Raw genomic sequence first — 14,017 nt, forward strand, 5'->3', positions numbered from 1 at the left:
GAAGAGAGGGCATATGTGAAGGGGATTAAAATGGAACATCCACAGAAATAGGAGGAAACTCAAGAAAACAAGGGGTACCAGGAACCAAGGAGGGGAGAGACAGTGAATAGGATGAGGCCTAAGCAATGTCCCAAGGTTTGGTGATATTTGTCAGGAGCAGTGGGGAGCGGGACCAAGGTGCGATAGGAGCATGAGCACAGGGGCCTGGGCAGTTCCTGCTCCCCCGGGCAAGCCCTCATCCTAGGCTCTTCATTTCCTCCACGTGTTACCTCCTGATGCCAAATGCACCAATCCCCCACAGTATCTCACACTCGCCAGGCCCCAAGTTGAACTCCAGATTGCTCCAAAACTCACTTCTGTCCCTGGGTCCCTGGATCAGTGATGGCACTGTTGCCTACCCAGCCACCGTAGACAGAAACCTGGAGCCCGTCGTGGCTCCCCTGCCCTCTCTGCTCACACCCAGGCACTCCCAAGTCCTGTCCATTCCAGTGCTCCCACATCTAGCTACAACCTACCTATGTGCCCAGTCCTGTCAGTGCAGGCTGAGCGGGGTCCTACCTGGCCCTGTGCCCCAGCCCTCTCACTAGCTCTAGTGAATCTCACCAGCAGCCAGAGGCATTCTTTCAGCACTTAGATTTCATCCCACCACTTTACTTTTAAACCTTCCTGGCTCCCCAACCTGGCCTCCATGGCAAGTCTCACCAGCGCCACCTTCAGGCCTCACCCACGCCCACCCAACAGTTCAGCTGCACTGTCTCTGAGTGCCCGGACAGTGCTGCCCTCCTGAGCTCTGCACATGCTGTTCCCTCGACCTGAAGTGCCTTCCTTATGCCAGTACCTAAAGCCACAAACTCCCATCTATCCTTGGGATCCTCTGCCCATGTTCCTCCCACCCCAGTGGCATTCACTCACTTTGCCAGCAGGCGGGGGGATCCGGTGCGGGGGGGCACAGGTGGAACGTTCAACTCTGCCAAATGCTGCTTAGCGGGCAGCGGGGGCAGCACAGGCTCCGAGGCAGCTGTAACGGTGCATGGGGTGGCAAAGCAGGCAGGCGGAAGGCAGCTCCTCCGGGGTGGGATGGGTGGAGCAGTGGGGAGCCCTTCATCCTCTCCAGCTGTCGACAGCAGCTCGGGTAGTGTGGTGGGCACAGGCGGGGAGCGGAAGATGTGGCGCTTCATGGGCATGGGCCGTGGGGCAGGGCGGGGCACGGGGATTGGAGGTGCGTGGGCACGGAGCAGGCCAGCCAGGATGCGGCGGCGGTGGCCAGGGAGGAGCATGCCCATGTCCACCAGGCGGGCATCACTGAGGCCTTGGCACTCAGTGGCCCACACCAGTCCATGCTGCTCGAAGAGACCAGTGTACTGTTCCAAATGCAGTGCCCGTAGCCACTCAGCCACTGAAAGAGCAGCATCCCCAGCCTCTGCCATGGTTCCTGCCAGCAGAGGCCCAGCTGGCAGGGCTCTGTCCGCACCTGGAATAGACAGATGGACACAGGTCAGAGGCATGATTGCCCAGGAGTGGTTCTTCTGATCAGCATCCCTCTGTGGCTCTCTCACGCCATGGGTTCAGTTCCATTTTTGAGCTTCCTCCCCAGTGCCCCATGTGCTAGGCAAGTCCAGGTACTGCCAGGTCTCCAAACGCACAGGCTTTTCCCTCTGCTTGCAACTTCCCCTCATGCCCTGCACCTGTGGCCTCCTGCATCCAGCTCACGTCTCCTTCTCTAGGAAATCCTCCATGACCTCTGGGGTTGGTACCACCCCACACCCCCATACACAGCCTCGACTATCACTGCAAGACTGGCCAGTGACATATTAGTGCTGTGTCTGGCATCCCCTTCCCCATGGTCCTCTGGAAGACCCAAGCCAGGGTCCGATTCCCTCTGAGACACCAGTCTCCAGCTGAGGGCCAGGCCCAGGGGCTGAGTGAGAATGTGTGGGACTGAAGGGTACCACTGCTGGTCTTTCTACATGCCCAGTCTGGGGGTTGAGCCTTGCCTCACCCTACCTCAAAACTCATGTTATGTAAGTGAGTAACCCCTCCCACCACCAAAGCAGGGAAGGGCCCTTCATTCATTTGTTCATTTGAAACAGGCTTGCAGTAGGCAATAAAGACTCAGGGTCCATCCCTGCACTCAAGAGCTGTGGGAGGAGAGGGGGAACAGGGAGAAGAAGGAGTTGACTAATGGGCACAAAACTGTTCCATCTCCCCTAAGTGAATCATTGTGCACTGTACGCATGTATTGAAACAACACACTGTACCTCACGAATATGTACAAATAATAAAATAAAATAAAAAATAAAAAAGAGCTCCTGGTTTGGTTGGAGCTGAGATGATGGGAAGAGAAGGTGACCAGAGAGAAGGTGATTAACAGATCAAAAAAAAAAGTCATCTGATCGTCTCTACAGATGATAAAACTCAATATCTAGCTTACTTAAACCAACAAAAATCTTACTAAAATAGAAATAGATTGATACTCTCTTAAACAAAAACCAACACCTTGCTTAATGGAAAAACAATAGGAAAATTCCCATTAAAGTTAAGAATGAGACAAAGATAGCCATTTCAATATTATTATTATTCACATTCCTCCAAAGGTTCTAGACAACCAAGATAAACAAGAGGTATAAAAATTGGGAAGGAAGAAATAAACTATTCATTAGTTGCCAGTAATATGAGTTTTGAGTTGGAAAACCCAAGAAGCTTAACTGAGAAACTGTTACAAACGACAAAAGAATTTAGTAAGGTATTTGGGTTCAAAATTAATATAACAGATGCCAATATTTATAAGCAACAACCAGGTAAAAAAACAAGATAAAAGACCCCATTTACAAGAGCATCACAAAGCAAAGTCAAGAGATAAATGACAAGCTAGGGATATCTGCTGCTCCTATTCCAGACAAAGGGCTCATTTTCCTAAGAGTTGAAAAGCACCTGGAATAAGAAAAAGATCGATGACCGAACAGAAAAACGAGCAAACACAGAAACTCACAGAAAGAAAAATATAAATGGCTTTTAAATGTATGAAAAGGAACTTAATTTCCCACACTAAGAGAAATACAAATGTGAAATATACTGAAATACTACTTTCTATCTGTCAGACAGTCAAAGAGCAAAAACAGTCTGAATATACGGGGCACGGGCAACAGGGTGAAACATTCCCCGCCCCTGCCGGTGGGAGTGCCCCTAGGAAGGGCAATGACACAATGATTAGGAAAATCCCCAGTGCTGCAGCCCTTTGACCCAGCCACCTTCAGGCATTTATCTTGCAGTTTTACTGGTGCACATCTGAAATGACGTACACAGAGCACTATTGGCTGCAACACCGTATAATAACAAAAGATTGGAAATAACCAAATATCCATCAATAGAATGGTTAACTAATTATGTGGTAGTCACACAAAAGAATACTGAGAGGCCATAAAAAATGAGGAAACTCTTTACAAACTGGCATGGATAACCTCCCAGATACATTGTGAATAAAGAAAAGTGCGGAACAGTTACGTATAACATTCTGCCTTTTATGTGGAAAAAAAACAAAGGGAGAGCATGGATCGATATGCATCTACTGGTAAATGCATAAAGTATCTCTGAAAAGACACATAGGAGACGAAGTTAGACCAGTTACCAGTTTACTCTGAAGAGGAAAACTGAGGGCGGAGGGGAGAGGAGGGAGCAAAGGAGATCCACAGTCCATGGGGCCTGAAGCTTACACAATTTGGATGCCTTCTCTAAGAAAAAGAATGCAAGAATATCTTACTTTTTGAAAAATTCCCCAAAACACAGGACCATGTGCAGTGCATACATTGCTCAGGCCCCTCTCTGGATCCTGGAAGGAGCCCTGACCCTCAAACTCCAGCTTTCCTGGAAATCCACCTCTGGGTGGGAGGGAGACTTTTAGGTCTACATCTTTTTCTATCACCTAAATTAGTCGACATCTTTTTCTATCACCTAAATTCTGAACTATGTGAATTTAAAAAATTATTTTTTTTTTCCTTTTTGTCTTTTTTCATGACCGGCAATGGATCGCAACCCTCAGTGTCGCGCCCGTACCAGACCAGGACCGGCAACAGGATCACAACCCTCGGTGTTGCACCTGCACGCAACGGATCGCAACCCTCAGTGTCGCGCCCGTACCAGACCAGGACCGGCAACAGGATCACAACCCTCGGTGTTGCACCTGCACCTCGCTCAGCCAGTGAGCGGCCGGTCTGTATGTGGGATCCGAACCCTCGGTGGGAGCGCTGCCACGCTCCCAAGCGGCGCACCGGGCCAGCCCAAAAATAATTTTTAAAAAGGCTCCTTGAGGGATCCAAAGGAAGACACAAACAAACAAATACACTTGATGTTTTTGGATAGGATAGCTCTCAACATTATAAAGATGTCAGTTCTTCCAGGGTTAAACTAGAATTTTAACATAATCCCCACTAAAATTACCTAACTGCAATTTGTTTAGACAGATTCTAAAGTTCATGTAAAATGATATTAAATGTTAAGTGGAAAAGCAAGGTGTACAACCATGTTATATTATGTAAATTTTATATTATGTAAAGAAAAAGAAAAATATACATATATATACACACACACTTATATGTGCACATATATACACAGAATACTCTAGACGGATACACAACAAATTGCCTTTGGGAAGGACAATCAGCAGCTGGGAAAACAGGAGAGGGAGGGTTAACTTTCATTATGCCTTTATGTATCTTTCTAATTTTGTATCATTTTCCAAAAAGTAAATAAGATTTAAAAGAGGATGTGATAACGAATAGAGCCTGGGAATAAGAAAAGGACCAAAACCTACCAGGCAAGAAGGAGAATCAAACAGGCAGACACTCAGACCCCAATCCAGCCTGCTGGTCCCTGCCCTGTCCCACCCCTTCAAAGCTCTACTGGGAGCAAGTTCTCTGGGCCTCACTCTGCCTCTGAACCTCAGTTCTCAAAATGGAAAATGCGACCTCAGGACTCACTCGGCCTCCATAAAGCCTCCCCAAAGCCTCTCCCACGCCCCACCTCAGTACAGCGGTGCAGCAGGCCAAGCCCCAATAGCCCGCCTCCCACCTTCCCACCTCCTGACTCACCGGCTGGGTTTCCAAGGACGCCGGGGTCCCCCCAGAGGCAGCAGCTACTCTGACCAGCTCCTCATCGTGGCTTGAGGCAGAAGCTGCAGGACACGGACGAATGAGAAAGCCCATGAGGCAAGGCCACTCTGAGTAGCCAGGATGCCAGGAGGAGGAAGAGAGAGGAGGGGGAGGAGGAGGGGGAGGAGGGGAAGGTGGAGGAGGAGGGGGATGAGGGGGATGAGGGGGAGGAGGGGAAGGTGGGGAAAGGTGGAGCAGGGGGAGAGGCATAGAGAAAAGGAAAGAAAGGGGAAGAAAGCAAGAGATGGGGAGGAGGTGGAGGAAGGGGAGCCGAAGGAAGAGGGAAGGGTTCAGGGAACCTAATGGAAGTTGGGCAGTGGAGGTCAGACCAGGGAAGGCTGTCCAGCAGGGGTGAGGAAGGCAGACAGGCAGGCTCGCCCAGAGCTGGGGGTGCACAGGGGAGTCAGGACGTCCCACTCTCTGGCCCTCCCCAGGGCCAGTGTGGGGCAGGCTGTGGTAGGAACTGCCCCAGCGAGGGCAGTGAGGAATGGACACGTACAGCTTCTTGGCTAAGGTGGTCTCCCCTGATGCAGAGCCTGTCAGGAGAGGTGGGGGAATCTAGGGAAACAGGACCCTCTCCACTAAGCCTGGGGACCATGCAGTGTGCTGAGAGCAGACGTGGGGCAACTGAGGCAGGGGCACGAGACCCTAGGGAACCCACCCCTATACATGTGAGGGAGGTTGAGGAAAACAAGTCAAAAGAGAGTGTTTCCAGGCAGGAGGGGAAAGAACAGCACATTCCTGAGGGCAGGCCGCAGCCCTTGCACTCAGATGGCAGCTCTGTGGCGTAGGTGCAGGTGGGGTGCAGGTGGAATGGACAAGGCCCCCTACCCAAGGCCTGGAGCAAAGTCAGGTCTCCTGCCACTAGAGCAGGGTTAACCCCAAAACTGCTGTGCTCCACATAATGGCTTTAGCAAATATTCATGATCATTTTACATTTTACTAGTTAGGTATTTACCTTAAGTAGACTCCACAGTTATCGTTACTTAGTATGGGGTTAAAACAAGTATATGTTTTAAAAGTGAGTGTTTTAAAAACAAATTTTAAGGAACTAATACTTCCGGGAAAGGCATTGGCAAAAATGTCAGTACTCCTGAAATGACAATTTAAAAGAAGAAGAAAAGGGGTGGTTAGCTCAGTTGGTAAGAGCACAGTGTCATAACACCAAGGTCAAGGATTCAGATCCCCATACAAATAGTGTTTGCTATATGCCAGGTATTTAAGCACTTTACATTAACTCATTTAATCTTCACAGCAACCCTATGAGTACATATAGTTGTTGTAGTGGACTGAATTGTGTCCCCCAAGTTCTATGTATTAGAAACTTAGCCCCCACAGTGACTGTTGGGAGGGTGGGAAATCCTATCATGGTAACTGAAAGGTGGAGCCTTGAAGAGGTGATTGGATTGTAGGACCCTGCCTAGTGAATGGACTAAAAATGGTGAACAGGGGCGTCGTTCTGAGGGCTTTAAAAGAAGAGAGAGGAGAGTCCGTCTTTCTCTCTTGCTCTTTCTGCTTCAACCATCTTGCAATGTGAGACCTGTGGGTCACTGTCACCACCACCAGATGGACTTTGGACTTCCCAGGCTCAGAAACTGTAAGCAATAAATTTCATTTTCTTTATAAATCACCCAGTTCCGTGTATTTTGTTATAAGCAACAAAAATGGACTAATACAATTGTTATCCCTATCTTAACATGAAGAGACTTAGGCACAGGGAGGTTAAGTAACTTACTCAAAGTCACACAGCTAGGAAGGGGCCGTCTGAATATAGTCTATACTTGCTCTGTCCAATACAGTAGCCAGCAGTAGCCGCATAAGACTACTGAACACTTGAAATGTGGCCCCCAAAATGAGGCGTGCTGAATTTTGAACACTGGATTTTGCAGACAAAAAAGAATGCAAAATATCTCAATAATTTTTTCCTACTGGTTACATGATGAAATGATACTATTGTGGATATTTGGATAAAATATATTATTAAAATTAATTTCATCTGTTTTTAATGTGACTACTAGAAAATTGCATTTGTGGCTCAGACTGTATTTCTATTGCTCTTGACCCTTAACGACTCTGCTTACTGCCTCTCAAAAGTGATAGTAAACCCAAATTGAGCTCCTGCTATAGGCTAGACACCCTGCTAAGGGTTTAACAGATGGACTGATGGTGGTCCCAACCACCCTACAGGAATAACCAGGTCTGAGAAAAGGAAACCACTTCCCTCCCTGAGAACAGCTTGGCCCCCTACCATGCCTCTCTAAAGTTCCTATCCCTGCACTAAAAGCCTCAGCCAAGGCCAGAGATACTGGACCCCTTTGAGAGAGCCCTGTTCAAGACACTGAAAGCATGAACTGGACCTCAGAACTGGACTTGCCCTCCAGGAACCTCAAGCTGGAGGGGATCAGACATCATCAGCCAGCAAAACAGCCCAGGGGGCCCTCACCAGGCTGGGGTCAGGGAAGGCTTCCTGGAGGAGGCAGCCCCTTGAAAAAAGAGGTGTGGAGTGGTGCCCTGCTAAGCCATACTGAAGCCTGAGGCCAAAAAAGAATACTGGTCTGCTCTTTATTTAAAACGTCGATATTTTATATTTTGCTCATCATGAATTTTTTTTGCATTAATTTTGATTTTTTTTAATGGCACTAAAATATTATATATCTTGATTACTGAGCTTTTGGTGCCCCCTAAAATTTTGCAGCAGAGGTGACTGCCTCACTTGCTTTTCCCTAATTCCAACCCTGGTTTGGAGGTTTAAACCCTTTGGTTGCTATGACACATCAGAATCCTCACCCTCAGGGAGCAGGGAGCTGGCAGAATGGAGTGTCATCCTGTTTCAACAGCACAGCCACAAGTTGCGGGGTTCCCCTCCCGCCACCCCAAGGGCCCAGCCCGGCTTCCACGTCCCCACCACCCCATCCTGCCTACACTTGTCCCATCTCCCTCCAGTATCTCCTTGCTGTGCCGACCACACTCCCACCCCTGCTCAAAGCTTTTCCACGCTTCCGCGTACCCCCAAGTGCTCCTCGCCTGTCATTCAACCTGGTCCAGGTCTGACGTTTACAGATGAAGAAACAAACACCCACAGGGAGGAAGTGACTTGCCCAAGTTGTCAGTGACCTACCCCAAGCCCCTATCCACGACTTCCTCGACATCACTTCTCACACCAGGCATCACGCCTACGGGAGCCCGAAAAATTGTCTGCTGACAATGAGGGGATAAACCACACCCTCCCTCCTTCAGGTACTGGCTCCAGGCTGCTGCCTCCAGAAAGTCTTCCTTGACTGCCCCCTCAGGCTCCCAGGCCTCTTAGGCCGAGCCACACAGCTAAGCTCTCTGGTTGCTCCTTTTGTGAGGGTCCAACTCCATCCAATTCCCAATGTAGCCTGGGGTGTACTAAGAGTCTGAACCCCTTCTTGTCTCCCAGTCTTCCACAGTGGAGCCCAGGACCTGCGTGGGCTCACAAGAGCATTCCATCCCAGTCCAGAAGCAAGTAAGGGTCGTCTGGAATCCCTAATCCTTGCCAGCCTTGAGTCCCTCTTGCTAGAGCCAAAGCTTTTGCCCTTCTGTCCTCTAACTAGCATTTCAACCCCAAGGGCAGAGTTTAGACCTCACTACCTGCTCTCCATCCCCGCCCCACAACTCCCTCATGACATCCCTACCCGTTACTGACTAGTGACACCAGTTTCACCAGCCAGCAAGATGACCCAGAGCCCTAGCCAAGGACAGGCATGTTCTGGCTTTCTTCATCCCCTAAGTGGCCCCCATGTGCCCAGGCCCTGCCAGGTTTCCTCCTTCACCTCACTCATCCTCATAACAACCCCAAGGCCTGGGATTTTTACCCCATTTCATGGAAGCTATGTGAGGTGGAAACTTACCCAAATCAATTGCTAGAGCCCATGGGGCCTTCAGAGGATGTGACTGCCTCTGCTGGGTAGTCAGGGAGGCTTCCAGAGGGGACCTGGGCCTTGGAGGATAAGCAGGAGGTTGGCAGCGGAAGAAGGAAGGAAGCCATTCCAGGAACTGAGTGTGCAGGGCCCAGGGATAGGAACGGACCTGGCAAAGCTGGACATGGGGGATTTCAGTGGGGCAGGAACAGAGGACACGCAGAGAGGTTTGGCGGCTCACCCCAGTCACCTGCAGAGCCTGCTGACCCATGTGGCCCTCTCTGGAGGCCTCCCAGGCCTACTTTGCATTCTGATTTGCATGAGTGAGACAGCCCTGGGCCTGGAATCCTCCTTGCCAGGACGCCTCCCCTGACTGCACCCTTAGCTCCCCCTCTGTACAGAGCTCTGCTATGGGTTCAAGGAGAGACACAGCCCTGCAGGGAGCAGGAGGGGAAGAGGAGGGCAGGCTCAGGAGTCCACCCCCAACCTCCTGGGCCGCTGAACAGCCCCACCTCCTACGCCAGGGCTAGGTCTCCCAGCACAGGCAGGCAGAGCAGGGAACGCTTCATTCAGAACTCAGGAAGCCCCTCGGAGCTCCCCACTTGGGAACCAAGAACACACATAGCCAGCTTAGGCTAAGCCCAGGGCTACAGACCCCACCCATACCACAAATGCACACCTCAGGCTACCTCAAGGCCACACACTCCTCCCATCCCACCCAGCAGCCACACAACAGATCTGCCACTCCCCACCACATACAGCCTTCAGTCCTCACTCTTCCTTACCAACAAGTCCACTGTGTACACCAGCCCCAGAGACCCAAGAACCCAATACCCCTCCCACTCCCCTTTCCTCAACCCAACCACCAGGTGATACCTCTGGGCAGGGTCTTCTGCTGATGCCCTCTCGGGCTTCTCAGGACTCTGCTAACTCGGGCAAGAAGCCTTGGAGACACTTCCCGTAGATATGAGGAACTAGCTGGGGGCTGGGTTCCCAGCCCAGAGTGTGCAGAAGTTGCGTCCGGTGGCCTCCGCCCCGCTGCAGAAGCCAGCCCCTCCAGCCCCAGCAAGCAGGGCAGCAGGTGCAGCCCTGGTGGGAGGAAGGGGTGCAGCTGGCTGAACCCTGGGCCAAGAAGCCCATTTTCCGTCTCTCAGAGACTGGCAGCCACTGCATACCAATCCCAAGAAGGCATACTGGGGTCTCCTGCCCTACCCCAGCCTCATATCTCTGCCCTTCAACTATCCCTGGCACCACAAGATTCCTGCTCCATCCCATCTGTGGGGTGGCCTGTCTTCTGGGGTCCCTTGAGTGCTGGAAGCTGATGGGGAGCAGCCCCTGAGGGCAGTGAAGACCAAGATGGGGACCAGCAGCAGGGTGAATGACGAGCAGCCTCAGCTACCTAAGGGCTTCAGGCCTGAGCCACTCCCCAGCCCAAGATGTAAGGCAGGTCTGCGTTCCAGTCCTGGCTCCACCACTTCTTGCCTGAAACCCTAGACAAGTCATATCACATTCTGAGCCTCAGTTTCCCCTCCACAAACTAGAGCTGCCAGTCCCTGCCTCATGGAGCCTGGCACCCAGAAGACTGTGACACATCACCATATGTATATACTAGAGGCCAGACTTCTGCTCACTCCTCTGCTGCCTTAGGCAGCCACTTCCTGTCTCCGGCCCCAAGGTAGGTCCTGACCAGAGGGGCCCTTGGTGTTGAGCTTGCAGTCAGGCTCTAATCTAACCTCAGCATCCTGAGGTTCTAAGTTACCCCAGACACAAATGACTACCACATCCCACCTTCAGCCATGTCCCCCTGCAGAGCTCCTGACCAGACACCCCACTGTCTCCTGGGGATCTCCTCCTGGAGCACACCAGGCACCACACACTCCCCATTCCACACCGAACTCACCAGCTTCCCTTCTTCAGGAAGGAAGAGCTGTCTCCAACCTAGGCAGGGCCTTTAAGCAAATTAGAAAAAGATGCCTCCCGCCCCAGGAGCCCCATATCAGGGCATGCAGCTCAGCAAGCAGAGGACAGGCTGGGTTTCAGCCCTCCCTCTCCTGGCTCTCACCCCCACACCCCCACCAGAAGCCCTCTAGACAGCATCTGACACCCCAGCCCTGACCCCACCCACAATCCCCCAAAGCTTCCCCAAGGGCCCCCCTCATGCTCAAACCCTACCCCAGAAGAGGGTCAGGTGGGGTGAGGTATGGAATGAGGTGTGAATGTCTGAACTACCTCACTTGCAAGCAAATGAAGCCGAACATTAAATGGTTTGGTTTTAGGCCTTGTCAAAAAGTCTATCGCATACTATCCCCCTCCGGCCCCACCATGTACCCCATCCCCAAATGGGTCACTTGTGACCAATCCCTCCCTCTCTCCCCAACTCCTTCCTCGTGACCAGGTTTTTGACACACCCCTCCCCTCCATCCTCACTGCGCCATTCATTCATCCCAGGCCTCTCAGCTTGCCTGGGTGCCTGGCCCTGGCCCTGGCCCCTGCTTTCCCCCGCTCCCCACAAGCCACTGGGCTAACCTGATTCAAGGCAGAGCTTCTGACACTAAGCCTAACCTTCCATGGCCCTAACCCAAATCCACCCTTCCCTACTCCCCCAACCCCTCACCCTCCAGGGCTCAGCTCAGGCCCTTCCCACCCTGAGGGTGACCCAACCAGTCCCACACCTGTGGAGACCTGGTACTCTCCACCAGGAGCACGAACGGGCTCTGGCCTGGGCCCTTGCTGGGGCTGGGGAATTCCCCTGCTAGGGCTGGGGAATTCTCGTGGTACCTCCCCCTACAAAGGGCACCATGCTGGTCAAGGCGGAGGCCACCGGATGACTCCAGAAGGATCCTCCTGTGTGACACTGCCCCCATGAGGAAGCACGAGGGGGGTTCCGAACACTGTAAAAGAGGCAGAAACAGGAAGAGACGGGGCTGACCACAGGAGGGTGGGGGTGCACACAACTGACCACAAAATCACAGGCAAGCAGGAGTGGACAGAACCAGAGTCACAGATGCTCACACTGACAGGACCCTTGCCACACCTTGAGGTGCTGAAGGCCAGCACCGGCCCTGATGGGGGAGGGGAAAGAATGCTGCTTGGCTCCTCTCTGAGTTACGGGAGCCTAAAGCTCCTGCCCACTGAGGAGGAGGGACTTGGTGGGCTCCTCCAAGCCCCAGAACTAGTAGACCAGGGGAACAGGGGCCCAGACCTGCCCTCTCCCTAAATAGCCCCTGGAATGAAGAAGCCAGAAGATAAGCGAGTCCCTGTCACCTAAAAGGGGAAGCTGCCTGTGCTGGTGGGGTGGAGATGACCACACGGGCGGGGTAGGGGCTGGGGCGTGAAGGGAGACAGGGAGACAAGAGGACCAGCCCCACAGGCTTTGGCCTCCAATTTGATGTGTGACCTCAGCCTCCCCCACCATATAACCAGAAAACAGACAGGAAAGACTCCCTGACTCGGCCTCCCCTCTCCAGCCCCTTCTCCAGCAGGACAATGAAAGGTCGTGCTTATGGAGTGCTTACCATCAACCAGGCACTGCACTGAACGTATTATATGGATTGCCACATAAAATCCCCACAGCAGTCTAGAAAGCAGGTGGTTTTAGCCCACTTTACTTTACAGATGAGGAAACTGAGCCTCAGAGAGGCTAAATAACTTGCTCAACGTCACACAGGAGCCAGTGGTTCAGCCACACTGAACCAAGGGCTGTCTGGGCACCTCCCTCCACTCCATCTCTTCAGAGGGGATAGCACAGGGACAAACGGGAGAAGGAGACGGAGGCTGAGTGTAGGCTGAGAAGGGCCTTGAAGGCCACGCTAGGACACTCATCCTTACTGTCCAGACAACAGGAAGCCATGGAGGGCAACAGGGTGGTTGGGGAATGGAGCACATGGTGACAGACAGGCAGCAGACAGGGCTTCCTCCTGCCGTGAGACTTGAGAATTCACATAACTTCTCTATGCCTCAGTTTCCTCATCTGTATAATGGGATATGATAGCTCCACCTTGCAGGCTTAGGAGGAATTAATATATGCCTTCAAAACAGATCCCAAATCTGACCAATTCTCACTCCTCAGTGACTTCCCACTTCCCTCAGAATGAAAGCCAAAGCCAGCACACGGGCTACCAAGCCTGCGTGATGTCCCTGCTGCCCCCCGCCTCCTAGCTGTTACCTGGACATACCCCATGTGCTCTCGCCTTAGGGCTGGGCCCTTGAACTGCCTCTGCCTGAAATGCTCTTGCCCAGACATCTGCATGACATTTTTTCAGACACCTGCTCAAATATAAGGCCTTCCTTCTCTGACCACCCTATCTAAAAAAGCACCCCCATTAGTCTCTACCTCCTAACCCTGTTTCATTTTTCAGCATCCCACTTACCTCTACCAGACACAGTATTATATATTTATTTGTTAACATCAGTCTCCTCAACTGGGAGGCACAGACCTGTCTTATTTACAGCTGTATCCCCAGAGGCTAGAACAGTGTCCAGGAAATGCTCCATAAATATCTGTGAAACGTGTGACTAAAAGTCTAGAAAGGCCTGGCTTGCAGGAGGCACTCAGTATGTGTCATCTGCCAGTACTCCCAGCCAGTCCCCCTCCTCCTCTGCCTTTACCCCTTCCCCAGGAAGTCTCCCGAGCCACTGTGGCACTGGCAGAGGCTGGCACACACACACAGAGGCAGGAAGCAGGTGGAAGGTCTGCAGAAGGTTGGCCCAGGAGGCCTTCTGTCAGGGTCTGACCCAGCTCACCCACCCCAGGAGGCTCAGGACAGGGGCCTGCCTGGCAAGATCGGCAGAGAAAGGGGTTGTTGGGTGAGGAGGGTGTCAAGGTATAGGCCGGAGTTCTAGGAGTCCAAGATTTGACTCTGAGGCTCCTTGGCATCTTCTGTGGCTGGGCCTGCCCCTTCTTTCAACCTATGAGGCTGTCCCACTACTTCCTGCTGGGCAAGCCAGATAAACACTGCTGGGGGCGCCCTCACCCACACAGGGGAAGTGCTG

At 52.0% G+C, this 14,017-nt stretch overlaps 1 protein-coding gene across 1 annotated transcript in view; it reads right to left on the bottom strand.

The window, feature by feature from the left end:
- The window catches only part of ARAP1 (ArfGAP with RhoGAP domain, ankyrin repeat and PH domain 1), a 58,793-nt gene that overhangs the window by 37,203 nt on the left and 7,573 nt on the right, over positions 1-14,017 (bottom strand). Inside the window, exons 2-3 of the mRNA XM_008565038.1 lie at positions 5,085-5,167; positions 913-1,471 (exon numbers count right to left, since the gene is read on the bottom strand). Coding sequence (XP_008563260.1) covers positions 913-1,427 — 515 coding nt within the window. The 5' untranslated portion in view covers positions 1,428-1,471; positions 5,085-5,167. The remainder of the gene's footprint in view (positions 1-912; positions 1,472-5,084; positions 5,168-14,017) is intronic.

This window comes from Galeopterus variegatus, unplaced genomic scaffold (genome assembly GCF_000696425.1).
Source record: "Galeopterus variegatus unplaced genomic scaffold, G_variegatus-3.0.2 Scaffold194, whole genome shotgun sequence".
In the NCBI taxonomy this organism is placed as follows: Eukaryota; Metazoa; Chordata; class Mammalia; order Dermoptera; family Cynocephalidae; genus Galeopterus; species Galeopterus variegatus.